This window comes from Leptomonas pyrrhocoris (assembly GCF_001293395.1).
Source record: "Leptomonas pyrrhocoris isolate H10 chromosome Unknown, whole genome shotgun sequence".
NCBI lineage: Eukaryota > Euglenozoa > Kinetoplastea > Trypanosomatida > Trypanosomatidae > Leptomonas > Leptomonas pyrrhocoris.
The window spans coordinates 1,322,027-1,336,323 of NW_015438362.1; the positions used below are offsets into that span (position 1 = coordinate 1,322,027).

At 54.7% G+C, this 14,297-nt stretch overlaps 5 protein-coding genes across 5 annotated transcripts; all 5 read right to left on the reverse strand.

The window, feature by feature from the left end:
* Window positions 1-82: 82 nt before the first annotated feature.
* Window positions 83-1,250, reverse strand: ABB37_04110 (hypothetical protein; the record flags this gene model as incomplete). The annotated part of the gene is made up of 1 exon (XM_015801675.1): window positions 83-1,250. The coding sequence occupies exon 1, from the start codon at window positions 1,085-1,087 to the stop codon at window positions 83-85; it is 1,005 nt and encodes a 334-aa protein (XP_015660295.1). The 5' UTR covers window positions 1,088-1,250.
* A 737-nt stretch (window positions 1,251-1,987) lies between these two features.
* On the reverse strand, window positions 1,988-2,996 carry ABB37_04111 (hypothetical protein; the record flags this gene model as incomplete). The annotated part of the gene is made up of 1 exon (XM_015801676.1): window positions 1,988-2,996. Exon 1 carries the CDS (start codon window positions 2,567-2,569, stop codon window positions 1,988-1,990), a length of 582 nt encoding a protein of 193 aa, XP_015660296.1. The 5' UTR covers window positions 2,570-2,996.
* A 553-nt stretch (window positions 2,997-3,549) lies between these two features.
* ABB37_04112 (hypothetical protein) lies at window positions 3,550-5,672 on the reverse strand (the record flags this gene model as incomplete). Its single annotated transcript, XM_015801677.1, has 1 exon — window positions 3,550-5,672. The coding sequence occupies exon 1, from the start codon at window positions 5,503-5,505 to the stop codon at window positions 3,550-3,552; it is 1,956 nt and encodes a 651-aa protein (XP_015660297.1). The 5' UTR covers window positions 5,506-5,672.
* A 1,491-nt stretch (window positions 5,673-7,163) lies between these two features.
* ABB37_04113 (hypothetical protein) lies at window positions 7,164-11,369 on the reverse strand (the record flags this gene model as incomplete). Its single annotated transcript, XM_015801678.1, has 1 exon — window positions 7,164-11,369. Exon 1 carries the CDS (start codon window positions 9,414-9,416, stop codon window positions 7,164-7,166), a length of 2,253 nt encoding a protein of 750 aa, XP_015660298.1. The 5' UTR covers window positions 9,417-11,369.
* A 450-nt stretch (window positions 11,370-11,819) lies between these two features.
* Window positions 11,820-14,010, reverse strand: ABB37_04114 (putative mitochondrial mitochondrial carrier protein (MCP19); the record flags this gene model as incomplete). The annotated part of the gene is made up of 1 exon (XM_015801679.1): window positions 11,820-14,010. Exon 1 carries the CDS (start codon window positions 12,906-12,908, stop codon window positions 11,820-11,822), a length of 1,089 nt encoding a protein of 362 aa, XP_015660299.1. The 5' UTR covers window positions 12,909-14,010.
* Window positions 14,011-14,297: the final 287 nt, after the last annotated feature.

A 14,297-nucleotide genomic window follows, 5' to 3' on the forward strand; every position in this document is an offset into this window, starting at 1 on the left:
AAACAAACAAGAGGAAAAAAAAGGTCATTCGGTGTGTGGCAACAACAACATTAGCAGCAGATGCCCATTACGTTTTACAGACTTAGTAAGGCCGGTAGTACTGCGGCTGCGGAGCATAGCCGCCACGGTAGGCGTTCGGAGGGCGCGGCCCGTAGTGATAGGTGGGAGGATAAGACGGATACGGACCACCGCGTCCGCGCCCACGACCGCGACCACGACCCCGGCCGCGACCACGATAAGGCGTGATGTCGGCATAGAGGTCCACCTCCTCATCCGGGTCTGGTGCCGCCGTCAGGACAAAAGCTACCGGCTTCGTCGGCACCGGCTGCTGCTGCGGCGGCGGTTGTGGCAGAGGCTGCTGTGGTAGGGGATGCAAGACGCCGACCACCTCGTCGGTCAGCGCCGGCGCCGCGAGCTCGTGAGTGGGACTGGCGGACGGCTGCAGAGACGGCGTCTGCGCGGCGCTGGGCCGGGTGGAGAGGTTGCGTGACTCGGTCGGGTCGCTTTCTGCGGTGGTCGTGCGCCGGTCTGCCTTCTCTTCTGCCAAGGATGGGGCGACGGGTGCCTCACTCGAGGCCGCGGTGGACGCTGCTGCTGCTGCGGCGGTCGCCTTCGTCGGCTCACGCACGGACGTCGCGGTCGAGGCGAGCTCCGCGACGGTCTCCCGCTCTGCCTTGAGCTCATCCCTCTTCTTGGCCATGCGGGCCTTAAAGGCACTGAAGCTGAGGGCGGGCGCAGCAGCGACGGAGGTGGATGGCGAAGACGCCGCGGCACACGACTGCGGTGCGGTTGCGTTTGCGGAGGCATCGGTGGACGGCGCGTTTGCCTCGCCTTCCGCACTCAGCCGCTGCGTGAGAGAGTCGAGGAGCCCCGACGAGACGTTGGGATGACTCTCAAGAAGCGTCTTCAGCGCAGCGAGTGTGGCGCGTGTGAGCGACGCGGCGGCGGTGGGCAGCGACGTGACGCCGTCGGCGACTTCTCGCGTCAGCGCCTTCATCTCCTCCACGTCGATGTGGCCGTCTTCCTCGTAGATCTCGAGAACGGCCTTGATGTGCTCACGCACTTCACGTTTGTTGGAAATCGACATGTGCCAAGAGAGGGAGGAGGGGGGTATGAGGTGAAACTGCAGGGCTGCGAAGGCACCTCAGAAACAAGAAATAACCAACCGATTCGATTCAGAGGCGATGGCGTCACAAAAAGAGACAACACGTGCGAAGAAAGAAGGAGCCTTCGATGTGCTGGTGTGCATCTTTAAGGTGATGAAAAGGATCAGAATAGCCGCAGAAGGTCACCAGCCCGATGCGGATCATCAGCAAAGAAGTCAAGAAGGAAAGAGGGAGAGAGAGAGACGAGGGGATGAGATAGAAACAGGAAGACGAGGGGAAACAAGGACTCTGCATAGTTACCTTCCTTTTGATGTGGTGCGTAAGCGCAGGTGGCCCTCACCGTCGCGATGTCATCTACCTGTGCCTTTCCGTTGATCGTCGCAGAATAAACAACAACAAGAAAAGCAGAGAGTTGATGGAAGAAAATGGTGCTTCCGCACGGAGTCTCAGCACGGCTGTTGCGAGTCTCTACGAGATGCTTCGCTGCGCTGTCCAGGTGGAACAAAAGACAATCAGCAGCCGCAATTCGGGCAGATTCTTCGCGTTTTCAATTTGAAGAATCTCATGCACACAGAGAGAGAGGGAAAAAAAAACGATAGAAAGCAACGCAAGTTCGAAGCTTAATACAAAAAAAAAACGCACATGCGGAGGTAGCTGTGCGCCGTAGAAGAGAAGCAGGTCACGTGCATCGTCAACGTTATCACGTTTCATTACAGCCGAACAAAAAGAAGAACGAAAGCAACACCATCGACTAGGGAGGCAACGCACAGACGACGCGTTTTTGTGCTACCTAACTACTAGTGTAAATTATACTACCGCGCAACCCTTCGGACCACTCAGCTGTCTTCTTTCCTTTCCTTTTTTTTGAATTCCATTTGTTTCTACGCGAACCGGTCCGCCACCTGCCACGTCTTGATGCGGTACTCCGCGACAGGGTTGGTCACAAATTGTTTCTCGTACAGCGCCTCCCGCACGCGCTGCTGATCACGCTGGTAGCGCACCTCGTCGTGGGAGTAGATTTGGTTGCGCTGGAAGTCACGCTGGAAGTACCGCTCGCGCGCCACGTACTTCGTGAAGTTGTTCCACGCCACCATCACCCCAAAGCACGCCCAGAACGACCACCGCACCGAGGAGCCGGTCTTGTTGAGGAAGCGGGTGTACAGGAAGTTCGCAAAGGCGGCACCAAAAATACTCGTGACGAGGACCGGCGTGCAGCGCGCGTTCGTGTTGAGCACCGTGTTCAGGTTCCAGTGGGACTCACCGTCCGCCGGCTTGAACACGCGCTCGACGACACCCACGTTGGGCACCTCGTTGTTTTCTAAAAAGAAGTCAAACTGGCGGAAGTTGGGCGTAAAGTTGTTGTCCACCATCGCCGTCGGCACGGAGCCGTGCCAGTTAAACGACGTCGGGCCAAAGCCCTTGCCGATGTTCGACTGCCCCTGTCCTCCGAGACCACCCGACATGGCTACAGAAGTGCGTGTAGGGAAGGGAGAGGGAGAGAGGGGTACAAACACACAACCGAGGCGGCTACACGACGCAAAGCAGCGACCCTCGGTACGCCAGATCCAAGCAGCAGAAGCGTAGAATGATTCCTACGTACCAGCAGCACTGACCGTTGAACTGTGGTCGGCAAAGACGAAGCAGAAGAAAACCGAAAAGTCAACAGCGTACTATCTACTACGGATAATGAAAACAATGTATTACGTGTTCTCGTGACTATTGAGCTCACCTGCGTATGGACACAGTATGAGTCGAGGAATAAAGCTTCCCAGGTACACACACACACACAAACAAGGTTAAGACTCGAGCCTCCTCTAGTTCAAAGAGCTGGCTAGAGGTGGAAAAAACCTAATGTTGCCTTTGTGACGAGTTGCACGGTACACAAAGATCTGATTAGGAAGAAAGAAGGCAAAGAGTGGATACGAAGAAGTGGGTTTTTTGATGCAACACTAGTGAGGTAAGAAACGTTAACAGTCGCATCCAGATGTTTGTTGACAAGCTTCTTGGAGCGGCTTGTCGCCAATGCGCATTGTGGTCCACCGCGTCGTCATCAGCGACGCTTTGTTGTGCACTTGCATTCTAGCCCAGAAACAGCTTTTGCCTTTTTTTTAAACTTTGAATTTGGTTGGAAAGGATCGGACAGTGCGATCGGTGTTGACCATGTACATAAGAGTGCCTTCGAGCACAACTAAGGAGCCCAAACTCGCTCACATAGAAAGGCAAATATTTAAAACGAAACAAATAGAAGCGTCACAGCGCTACATCTACATCTTGTCTTGAATGACCGCAAAAGAAGAAAACCCTCGACGACTTATTGCTCATTCTCCAAAAAAAAAAATGCGAAAGTAACACAGTAAGAGCAGAGGCACAGAACACACACACACACACGACTGCTGTGGTGCGAGTCAGAAGAGACACATTTGAGCACCGCCGGGTAAAGGAATCACGACGACGCGGTGCGTGACTGCGTGGTGGACATCGTCTGCGCAACGAGTCGCGGCGGTGCGCGCAGCTCGTAATTGACGTCGCTGTTCATGTACTGGCGGATCAAATCACGCAGCTCGTCGTTCTGCGCGCGCATCGTGTCCGTCTCGCTGATGAGCTGCTTGCGTTGCTGCAGCTGCGCAAGATACTGACTAAGACCGTCTTCTAGCGCCTCCCACAACTGCAGGTGGTCCGTCGACACGGTGGCGGCCATGTTGCGCCAGTACTCCTTCTCCGCTTCGCGTTGGCGCATCTCGGGTGACGTCTTCGCCATGGACTGCTTCAGCGAGCTTCCTGTCGCCTCCTTCGCTTTCGCCTCGGCAGCAGCGCGGTCGCTCAGGAAGGCCTTCAGGGCCTTGAGCGCCTCTTGCGGGTTGATGAGCGCCAGTGTCTCATCCTCGTGCTCCACCAGGAAGTACGCCAGCATATCCTCCACGTCACTTGTTTTGTTGAGCTGCAGAGTGGTCAAGATGCCCTCGACGTTGGCCTGCTCCTCCGTCGTGCCCTCCACCGCGCGAATCGCCTCCCGCACGTTGGCGTCCACGAGGAACGGCGCCTGCGACTTCAATATCGCACACAGCATCTGCGCCGCCTCCGACAGGTTCACGTCGACGGCCTGCTGGGCCTCCTGGTCGTCTGCCGCCTCCTTCGGCGCCTCGACCTCCATCTCCTCTCGTGGCCAGAAATGCAGTGCTGGGGGCTGCCAGGGCATGCGCAGCAGCTCCTCGTAGACGACGCGGTCCGCCTGAAGGGACTCCTGTGCGAGCGCTTGGCACTTGTCGTGGTGCATCTTCCAGAGTTGACTGTACTTCTTCTTGTCCTTCTTCTCAAAGGTGGCAAACTTTCCCTGCGTGTCGGTGTACTGCTGATCGGCGCGGTGCAGCTGGGTGGTGAGCTCCGTGTTGGTGCGCTGAAAGCGCTTCTCGGCGTCTTGGTAGCGGGCGAGCAACGTGGCGAGGGTCTCCTGCAGCCGCGCGATCATCTTTTTGTACTGCGCCTGCGCACTACGGTTCTCCTTCACCCGCTCACGCAGCACCTGGAGGTTGTACGTGAGCCGCTCGCCGTTGAGGAGGTAATCAGCCTTGGACTTCTCCAGCTCGGCGCGGAGCCCATGCACGTCGGATTTGTGTTCCCGCTTCGCATCGTTGAAGTCCTCGTAGCCCGTCTCGTATCTCTCCTCCAGCTGCGCCTGCGCCTCCGACAGCTTTTGCTCCCTGCGCTTCCGGTACTCCGTTTCCTTCGTGCGGCGCGTCTTTACCAGCTCCTTGACCTCCTCCGCACACCGGTTCAGGAACTCCTTCCGTTCTGCTTCATACATCGTCTCCAGCTCCGCCTCCTTCGCCACGTACTGCTGCAAATAGCGGTCCGTGCTCGTGTGCATCGCGTCGACCAGTTGGTTCACCTGCATCTTGTTCTTCTGCAGCAGCGTCACGTACTCCGTCTCGCGCTCGTGCAGCTGACTGCGCAGCTCGCGGAGGAGTTTCTCCTTGACGTCGACGAGCGCGGCACAGTCTCGCTGCTGCGCCTCCAGCGCGGTGTGGAGGTCGTGTGGGACGCCGATGCGGTAGAGCGCCTCGAAGTGGAAGTTGAGGGCCGCGTGCTGCGCCTCTACTCCGTCACTCTCCTGCAGTCCCGTCAGCTGCGCGTGGGCCTCTTCGGCGCGCTGCCTTCGCCCCGCTTCATCGGCCTCCGCAGCGACGCGCGTGCCGGTCGCGGCGGACAAATTGGCGTGGCGCACGGCGGCCATTTCGTAGCGCACATCAGACGCGCGCTGATCCACGGCGGAGTGCGCCAACGTCGCGTCAGAGGAGCCAACGGCAGCGTCGTCATCGTTGCCGCGGCCGTCTTTGCGCTTTTCGATGCGGGTCCGCTGCGCCCGGATGCGCTCCTCCTGGTTCGCGGTGATGTCGCTCATGTTTTTGTTTATTCCTTTTATTGTGAGGGGAGGGGGGGGACGGCGGGTAGCTCAAGCTACGAAAATCAACAACAGGAAGAAAAATTGAAGAAAAGAAATATCCGCCTCTGAAGAGACGATGACGTGCAGCCCGCAGATGCGATCTTTCTTCCGTTTCACACGTGGACTGACGAGGAGGGAGGAGGACGAGCAAAGGAGGCAAACGGAAGAGGGAGAGGATGAAGTGAGGGGAAAAAAAGAAGAAAGGAGAGAAGTCCAAATATGCGAAGACCACTCCCTTGAACTTCGCAGTTGTCGCAAGAGACGTCCTGCTTTGCGTAGGACGCAACAAAAGTATCCGCCCTCGTCGAGCGCGCGGCGTAAAAGTTACACTGGCAGCCATCATTTCTCAAATAATAATAAAAAGAATACCTAGCGTTTCAGGTGGGTTGCAGTACCGCGCCGTCTTCACCGTGGAACAACTACAGCAATATTCGCCGTTCATACGGTGGGGAAGCTCAGTTTGCCCTTTCTTGCCCGCTTCCTTTTCTTTGTTTGTATTGTAGAAAAACGTACCAGAATGCACGGATGTATGACGAAGATATAGAGAAAGACAGAGATACCCAATAGTATCGTCGCTTCAACATGTGGAGTTGGAAAAGGTCAAAGGAACACGGCCAGCGTGAAAGAAAGTGACCACGCGCTTCTCTGGCGATGTCGTCATTATATATATACATATATTTCCTTCACCACGCGTGTACAGCACCAGCCGAAGAAGCACAATATCAACGTACTAACAGTAAAAAAAAAACAACGCCAAAAGTTAACGTCAGCTCAACACTATCAACACAGCCACCGAGCAAAAACAAAAAGACAAAGAAACACGTGACGCAACGCATTCCAGAGTGGATAAATGATCACACGTAAGAACACGCACATCATCACACAACAAGCGCGTAACAAAGCACAAAGAGAGAAGAAAAAAAACCGAGTGCTGAGGGAGTCAAGACGCCAAAATAGCACTCCTCTCTCTTCTCTCTTTTGCATTTTATATATCTTTAAAAAATACTGCGTACTTTTCTATTTGAACTCGAACACATAAAATACACGAGGGGAAAAAGCAAAACGAGGAACAAAGCGTGTCCAACACACGACAGATTATCTATACATCTTTCGCCGCGGAGACGGTGGCTGACGTCAACCTAATGGCCTCCACAAACCACGGACAGCGTACGAATGCCGAAGAAGCCTTAAAACGACAACGTTCGAATGCGGTTTTGGTTTTTGCGCTTTTCTCCTTTTTTTCTCGCTGGATTGGAAGTGCGCGTCGAAGTAAAAAAACAAATGTGCTCTTTCCTTGCGTTCAAAGCTTTCCGCATTCTATGGACAATCGCGGAGTTACGTCGTCACTCGTTTGCTGTTATCAATTTGTGTGTGTGTGTGTGCATGTGTGTTTGCGAGCATCATGTACTGTGCGCCATGACCGTGGCAGCCAGTGTGAAGACGCGTCCTCGCTCGCTCATTGCACTTTTTCTCTCTCACACATTCAGCGCAACAAGAAGAAGTGAACAAAAAAAAAACGCATTTCTATACACCACGCAGCAGCGCCCTCACAAGGAGCAAAAGAAGGGGAAAGGAAAAAATGGAAATCAGCACTGCGGAATTCTATTCGGTTGCCGTCACTCCTCTACCGAGGCCCCGCCGCCAAACAGCTGGACGCCGAGGGAGAGATCACGCGTGTAGGAGGACAGTCCCCCGCGCATCTCGTACAAGGAGCCGCTCTGCAACGTTGAGCTCGTGTACGGCGACGCAGACAGGCCCAACTCGCTGTCCCGATGGCTCTTGGCGGGCGTCTCTTCCACGTAGTTCTTCGCCGGCGTCACCACGTCGAACATGCTCAGCACGTATTGGCCCAGCTCCGTGTCGCCGCAGTTCGCCAGGCGCTGGAGCACGGGCGGCAGGTGCGCGTTTGCCTTCACGACCAGCGCCGCATGCGGGACCTGCTCCAGCGACGTGTAGCGGACCAACTCATCTATCATGCGCACGATTACCGCTGCATTGGGCGGCACGCGCAGCAGCACCCGTCCGAGGGCGTTGAGAGCCTGCGGGATCTGCATTAACGGCGCGAGGGTCAGCACTTTCTCCGGCAGCTGCGCCTCGAGCACTCGCAGGGCCGCCGTCAGTGGGATGGAAGGCAATGAGTTGGACCGACCTGCAGGACGGTCGAGCTCGCCGCCGCAGTGTGTGCAGCTGCAGTGGAAGTAGGCGTATTGCGGCCGCTCCGCCACGTCGCACGCGCTCGGCGGGTGGTGCGCCGCGCAGAAGGCACACAGGGGAACAAAGGCACCGCTGGGCAGGCGGTAGGTGTGGAGAAGTTGATAGGGCGTCGTGGTGGTGCCCGGCGCAGCACTCGCAGCGGCAGAGACAGCGCTACACACGTGCAGCTGCGGCTGCGGCATCTCGGCCCCCGCACATTTTGCCCCGCGGTAGCGCGGGTCATTAAAGGCCAGCTCGTAGAAGCAGTCCATGGCGGCGACGTACGCCGCCGGGCTCTGCGTCTGTGTCAACATGTCTAAAAGACTGTGGAGAAGTACCACAGTCGTGAGGGCGATGTTGGCTGGCGACTGCGTGGCGAGGTGCTGCACGACGCGGTAGACCGCCATCTGCGACTCCGCAAGCGGTGCAGTCGCGGCCAGGTTGCCAACGACCTCGAGTGCGTCGATGTCGAGAAAAGTGTTTTGCACGCGGTGCAGGTCGACCTCTGCGAAGGTCGCTAGGGCCTCGCAGAACACCTTAGAGAGCGACGGCGAGGCGCTGCTACACAGCTGGTCGCGGATCGGCTGCAGAACGCAGAGGTCCAGGCGGGTGTCCTTGATGCACTGCTGTAGCAGCTTCCCGCCCATGTCGGACATGTAAAGAAAGAGCCGGCAGAGGCGCTGCTTCTCCGTGATGACGCTGGAGTGGTAGATGGTGACCGCCGGTGCGGTGAGCACAGGTGGCTGGTCCAACGGCTCCTCGCGCAGCAGCAGACGCAGGCGGTCCAGCGTGGCGAGGGAGCGCACCACAAGATCGACAAACGACGAAGACAGGCGCACCTTCCAGTTGCACGTGAGACAGTAGGCCACGTAGAGGCAGCGCGCGAGGACATCGCCAAAGAGCGGCGTCATCGTGCTGTCGGAGAGGCGAAAATCAAACTGCATGTCCTCCTGGTTCATCCGCTCCGACAACTTGGTGTGCACAAACTGCAAGATAAAGTAGGTGTACTCGACAACAGGCAGCGGGTCGGGCGCCACGCGGAACGACCGCAGCGGCACCTCCACTGTCGACAGCAGCGGGTACATAACGAGCGCACTCATCACGATCCCGTATGCGACGTTGTCATCCATCGTTTCCATACAGTCCAGCAGCAAATTCCTCAGCACCTCGAACTGCACCGCGCCGCTCGCGATGTCGTCGCCCAGCTTGCGATTGTTAAAGTGCACCTCCGTTAAGAGCTGCATGCTGGGGCTGGTGTGCGGGTGCACGCAGACGACGTGCGACTTCTTGATCCATCCACCGGAGGCAATGCGGAAGTACAACTGCGTCGGGTCGGCCTCATCAGCCGCCGAGCTCAGCACCCGCATGAGCCGGCCACCGTAGAGCATCGAGAGACAGTAGCTGCCCGGGCGTGGGCGGGTGCGAATGGCGGCATCGGTGTCGTCGTAATCCAGCATCGGGTTCCGTATCATCACCTGTGGTTCCTCCAGCAGCTCTTCCTTCACGTTGAAACACTTTTCGCACAGGAGGAACTCGCACGGGGCGGCCACGCAGCCAAACCAACGCACATCTGAACCGTCGGAGAGCGCCTTGCAGACAGAGCAGGCCCGCCCGCTCGGGGCGGCGGTGAGCTGCTCGAAGCCGTGGCAAGGGTGGGAGCCGTGCCGGTACACCATTGTGTGTGTGTGTGTGTGTGTGTGTGTGTGTGTGTGCGGAGTAGTAGTAGTATTCGTGGTAGTGGTAGGAGGACCTACACGACGCGTATAAGCGTGTATGTGTGGGATGAGGCAGATAAAAAGCACAAAACAATACTCCAAGCTTCGCGAGTTAGGCAACTCTTTTGTTATTAAAGAGAAGATAACCTTTGCTGCAGAGGTGTGGCCAACTTGAAGTTCCGTAATAGCGCAGAAAAACCAACAACCGTCAGTGCGGATGTGTTCGTGTGAGAAAGGATGAAGAAGGCAGAAACAAAAAAATAACACGAAAAGCTATAAAAATGCAAACAGAAGCCAAAGACACGGAGAACCACGCACGCTAGGAGTCCACTGGGAAAACGAGAGACAAAGGAAGTAGAAAAAGAAGGTACTTTCACCACGCAAGAACCGTTTAAATGTATGAGCCTCGAAGAGACGGAAGGAAGAAGGGAAAAAAAGGAAAAACTCAAGAGAAAGCGCTTCACGTTTCAAAAACAACGCAAAGAGAAAAGAAGGTGAGAAACCCCAGCTGTAAGTGTAGTAAAACCTGTGCACACAACCAAAAAGAAAAACGACCTGCTCTTGTATTCTTCGTAGCCGCGTTGACACTGGAGAAACGAAAGAGCGAGGAGGCTTGGATAACAAAATATTAGAAAAAAACAATCAAAGTAGGATCTATGAACTTCAAAAACCTGTTCCTTCTCTTATGCTTGACAATGGAGTATTACGATTTTATTTTAGAAATAGCGTTCCCCTATTGTCGTTTACGGCCTTCACAACTCAGTTGCTTTTCCTTTTGGGATGATGTAAAGTGAGGAGTCAGTTGCGTGTGAAAATACACGCTGTTAGACTGAAAAAGAGGAACACACACGAAGGTGAAACTTGAAAAAGTGGGTAATGCTCGTCACGTCTCACGCGCACAGACAAACAATTCTCTCCGTCCGCGTACCAATGTCTGTGTCAGTGTGTGTATGGGGATGTGATCTGAGTGCCACTTAGTGATGAGAAAAAAAAAAACAGAAGAAATATGTTGCAAGAAGAAGTTCTATAAGCGGTGCGGTAAACAGGAAAAAGTAAAAGAAAAAGGGTTCTCCGGCACACAGAGCACAGGCGGATTATCTGACACCAGCTTTGCTTGTGAGGAGGTTTTCTTTCCCTGCTGTTTGTCTGTCCTTGTGATGAGTCTGTACTTCTGCTTGTTGCTTCTTGTTCTCCCGTTTTCACCTCTATTACACTTCTAAAAGGGTGTGGCGAGCTAACGCGACACCGCAAAAAACGGATAAAGAAGGAAGAATATGTGTGTCGACAAAGGGAGCTACGTTGCACCAGCAAACGTTGATGGCGGCAAGTGAAGAAAACGAAAGCACACGTGTGGAGTCTCTACGATTCGCGTACGTCGTCGAACTTTGTTCTTGTGCTTTGTCAGCGCACCATGTGGTTCTCTTCGTTCTATGATCTTTGTGGTTTCTTTTAAATTTTGAGGAGCCACGTTACGTAGTATTGTCTAGCCTGATTGACGACGCACTTACTTTTCTTTTATTTTGCAGCGGTTGTTATTGACGCTCTCTGCTTTTATGCACTCACCGCTGTATTCCTTCGGCTCTTAGACGCCCGACGTCTCGCACGTATTTGCAAAAAGAAAAAGAAGGCAATGTATGTACGCTGAGTGTCTCCCGTCAACCTTTCAAGACAGTACGATGCGTCTCTCACACCGGGTCCAGCGAGCAAGGGTACTGAAAAGAAAAATATATGAATATAAGATGGAGGAGCGCGTCGGCTGTCACTTCTACAAGAGCGCAAACGTGTACGTTAGAGACGAGTGTTCAAAAAGAGGGGGGTAAGGGAGGAGGGAGAAAGAAAAGAAAGAAGAAACGAATATATATGGAGAGAGAGAGTTCGGCAGATGCACGTCGAGAGGCGCAGTTAACAACTCCCTTCGCGTTACAACAGTATATGAGATCATGAGCGAGGGTGTGACGGGATAGGCAATGTAGTTTTTATTATTATTATGAACAGGGTAAAGAGTGAGGGATGGATCACGAGAGGAGGAGGAGAGACGATGACGCGACAGTAGATGAGTCCTTGAGCCGAAAGAAAAAGAAAAGAAATTCGAATATACGTGTCTATGTGCCAAATTGCAGCGCTTTACCAGAGAGAAAAGACCCAGGTTGATTGAGTGAAGCAGGAAATTCAGTTTTTGCTTTCTCGCGCCCGAGCGGGCACACCTGCTGCGGCGAAACCGACAAGTCCATTTGCAAGTTGTCCGTTTTCTGCTGTCTTTTTTAAAGAAGATGAAGGAGCGCATCATCTTTTAGGATGGACATACTCGTTTGCATAAGGGAGTGAGAGAGAGGAGCAGGAAAACAAAAACAAAAACGAGCTTCTTCAGCCACTCGTGCTCTGCGTGATGTCCGAAAACTCCTTTGCGCCTTCGTAGGTGAAGCCGAACGCGCAGCCGCCCACCACGCCCACCAGAAGGTTGCCGCCCAGTCCCTTCCACAACGCCCGCGCGCCCTCATTCCTCAGCACATCGCTCATAATGTACCACAGCGGAAAGCGCACCCCCACAATTCGCTTCCCAACCTGCAGTCGCAGCCGGAGCACGTAAATTGGGTTCATGACGACCCCAATCACCATACTCGCCGCCGCCCCCACGCCGGCGTTCACGAGAACGTTGTCCGTCGTGGAGGTGCAGTGGTGCGGCAGGCACTGCTGAAGTGTTTGCGGCACCACGGCCGAGAGACGGGCGCCGACGCCCGGCGCGACACCGTAGGCCATTCGCTTGAAGGACTCGTACACAAACCACCACGCCCCCGTTAGCGGTGCCACCACCATCGTCAGCACGGTGCCGCGCAGCAGGCAGCTCACCCCCTGCTCTCGCACCAGGGTGACCGTGGTGCCCCACGCAGACATGTAATTGTGCCCCTGCGCAGAGAAGGAGCAGCCGGCGACCATCTGCACCTGCGAAATCACCGCGAACGGATTGAAGACGGGCGTCGAGCCGAGATCGGCCAACAGGCCCGCACCGAAGCTGCGCCACTCGCGCTCCTGCAGTGGCAACTTCTCCTTCCAGTACTCCACCACAAAGTAGTAGACGAGCTCGCTCAGCACCGTGCCGGTGATGGCGGCACCGGCACCGCGGTACAGTCCACGCAGCCCGTGTGTCTGCATAACATCCCGTAGCACCTTTCTCGCGGAGACGTGCGTGGTACTGCACTGCTGGCGTGCAATAATGAGAAAGAGCGGCTGACCGAAGAAGCTGTAGGTAAAGGAGGTGGCGGCGAACGTCATCATCAGCTTGCGCGGGTCCACGTCTGACCAAGACCGCGTGACGGCAGACGTAAGAGGTGGGGGTGGCATTTCGATGGTGTTGTGCAGTCGGGGCACACCCTCCATTTCTCGCAGGATGCCCTTGGCGGACAGGGGATGCAGCGGCGGCGGGGCGTCGCCATTATCGTTGTTGGCGCCACTCATGTGCGCGTGTCCCGCTGTGGTGTTGGACCAGAAAGAAAAACGAGGAAAAGTTGCTACTGTTCCCCGCGTTGCTCTCTTCCGTTTATGCGCGTGTACGGGTCAGTGCGAGCTACCAGCGTATGCTTCATACATGCCCGTACACATATGCGTGTGTAGATTTGTGAAGATGAAAAGTGGTTCTGCGACGTGAGCAAAACCACCACCTCTCAGGGGAAGAATGACAAACCGTGATCAGCCGCGCCTTCGTGTCGCTAAAAGTCAAAAAAAAAAACAGAAGAGAAACAGAGCTTGACCGATAGTGACTTTGCTGCTTTCATAACGTGCGGATTCACAAGAGCTTTTGCTGTTTAGAACCCTTCCCCGTCGTGTGTTAAACAGTGCTGATTTTTTAAAAAAGCCGTTTCCGCCAAACCAGGATTTCAGCGTTGACCGTCTAGCCGCTCTACTGCTCAGCAAACCACACTGCCCCGTACACAACACACCACTCGTTCTCGTCGTACGTGCTCGTTTGCGACGCGTACCAGAATGGTTGAACGACGCAGCAGTAGCAGCAGCAGCTGCAACCAGCGCAAATCACGTTTTTCGCCCAACTACGTTGCCGTCGTAGCACATGTGGCCTCTGTAGTGGCAGGGCAGCGCAAAGCGAAGCAGCCGTCTCCGATTTAAAAGGAGAGAGAGAGGAAGAGAAATGGCGAAGAATGCAACGAAGGAAATGTATGGGAGAGTATCAAAAAGAAAAGAAGACGATCTAGTAGCGGTAGTTCTATCTAAGATGTGATGGCGTAGAAGGCGAATGAAAAACAAATAAGGCTCGACGTTGTCTCCTTTATCGATCTGTCAAGATCGATAATGGCGGGCGCTCCAAACACACACACAAACAATCGTTTAAGCGACAGTGGGAAGCAAATGAAAAGCGCCTAAAGCGCCGAGTCGCAAACGACAAAGAAAACACGGAGACGCGCAACACCAATCCACCGGCAGAACGAATCACTCCCTCTTTTGGTTCAGTGCAGATGTGCCCGCCCGATGAGAAAACGAGGGTGAAACCAAGCACACATACACACACTCACACACGCGCGCGCACGTCACCTTGGTGATGTACTGAAAACAAAGAAACAACGAGGCAGAGGATGGATAAAGGTGCAGACATAAATTGGATCGGTAGAATTCGCTCGGTGCTACGTGCAACCACGTTGCCAGTGCTCCGACCGTGAACAATCCACTGGGTTTTTTCGATGTCTACGGCGAAGCCGCAGTGGGTCATGACAACACTGACTGTAAAAAAAAAGACACCTAAAGAGTCCCTCGACAACAAAACTTGGTGATGCTTGTCATTGACTACTTTTCTTTTTTATGAGTGCAACGAGAGCAGGTGAGCCATGTGCATGT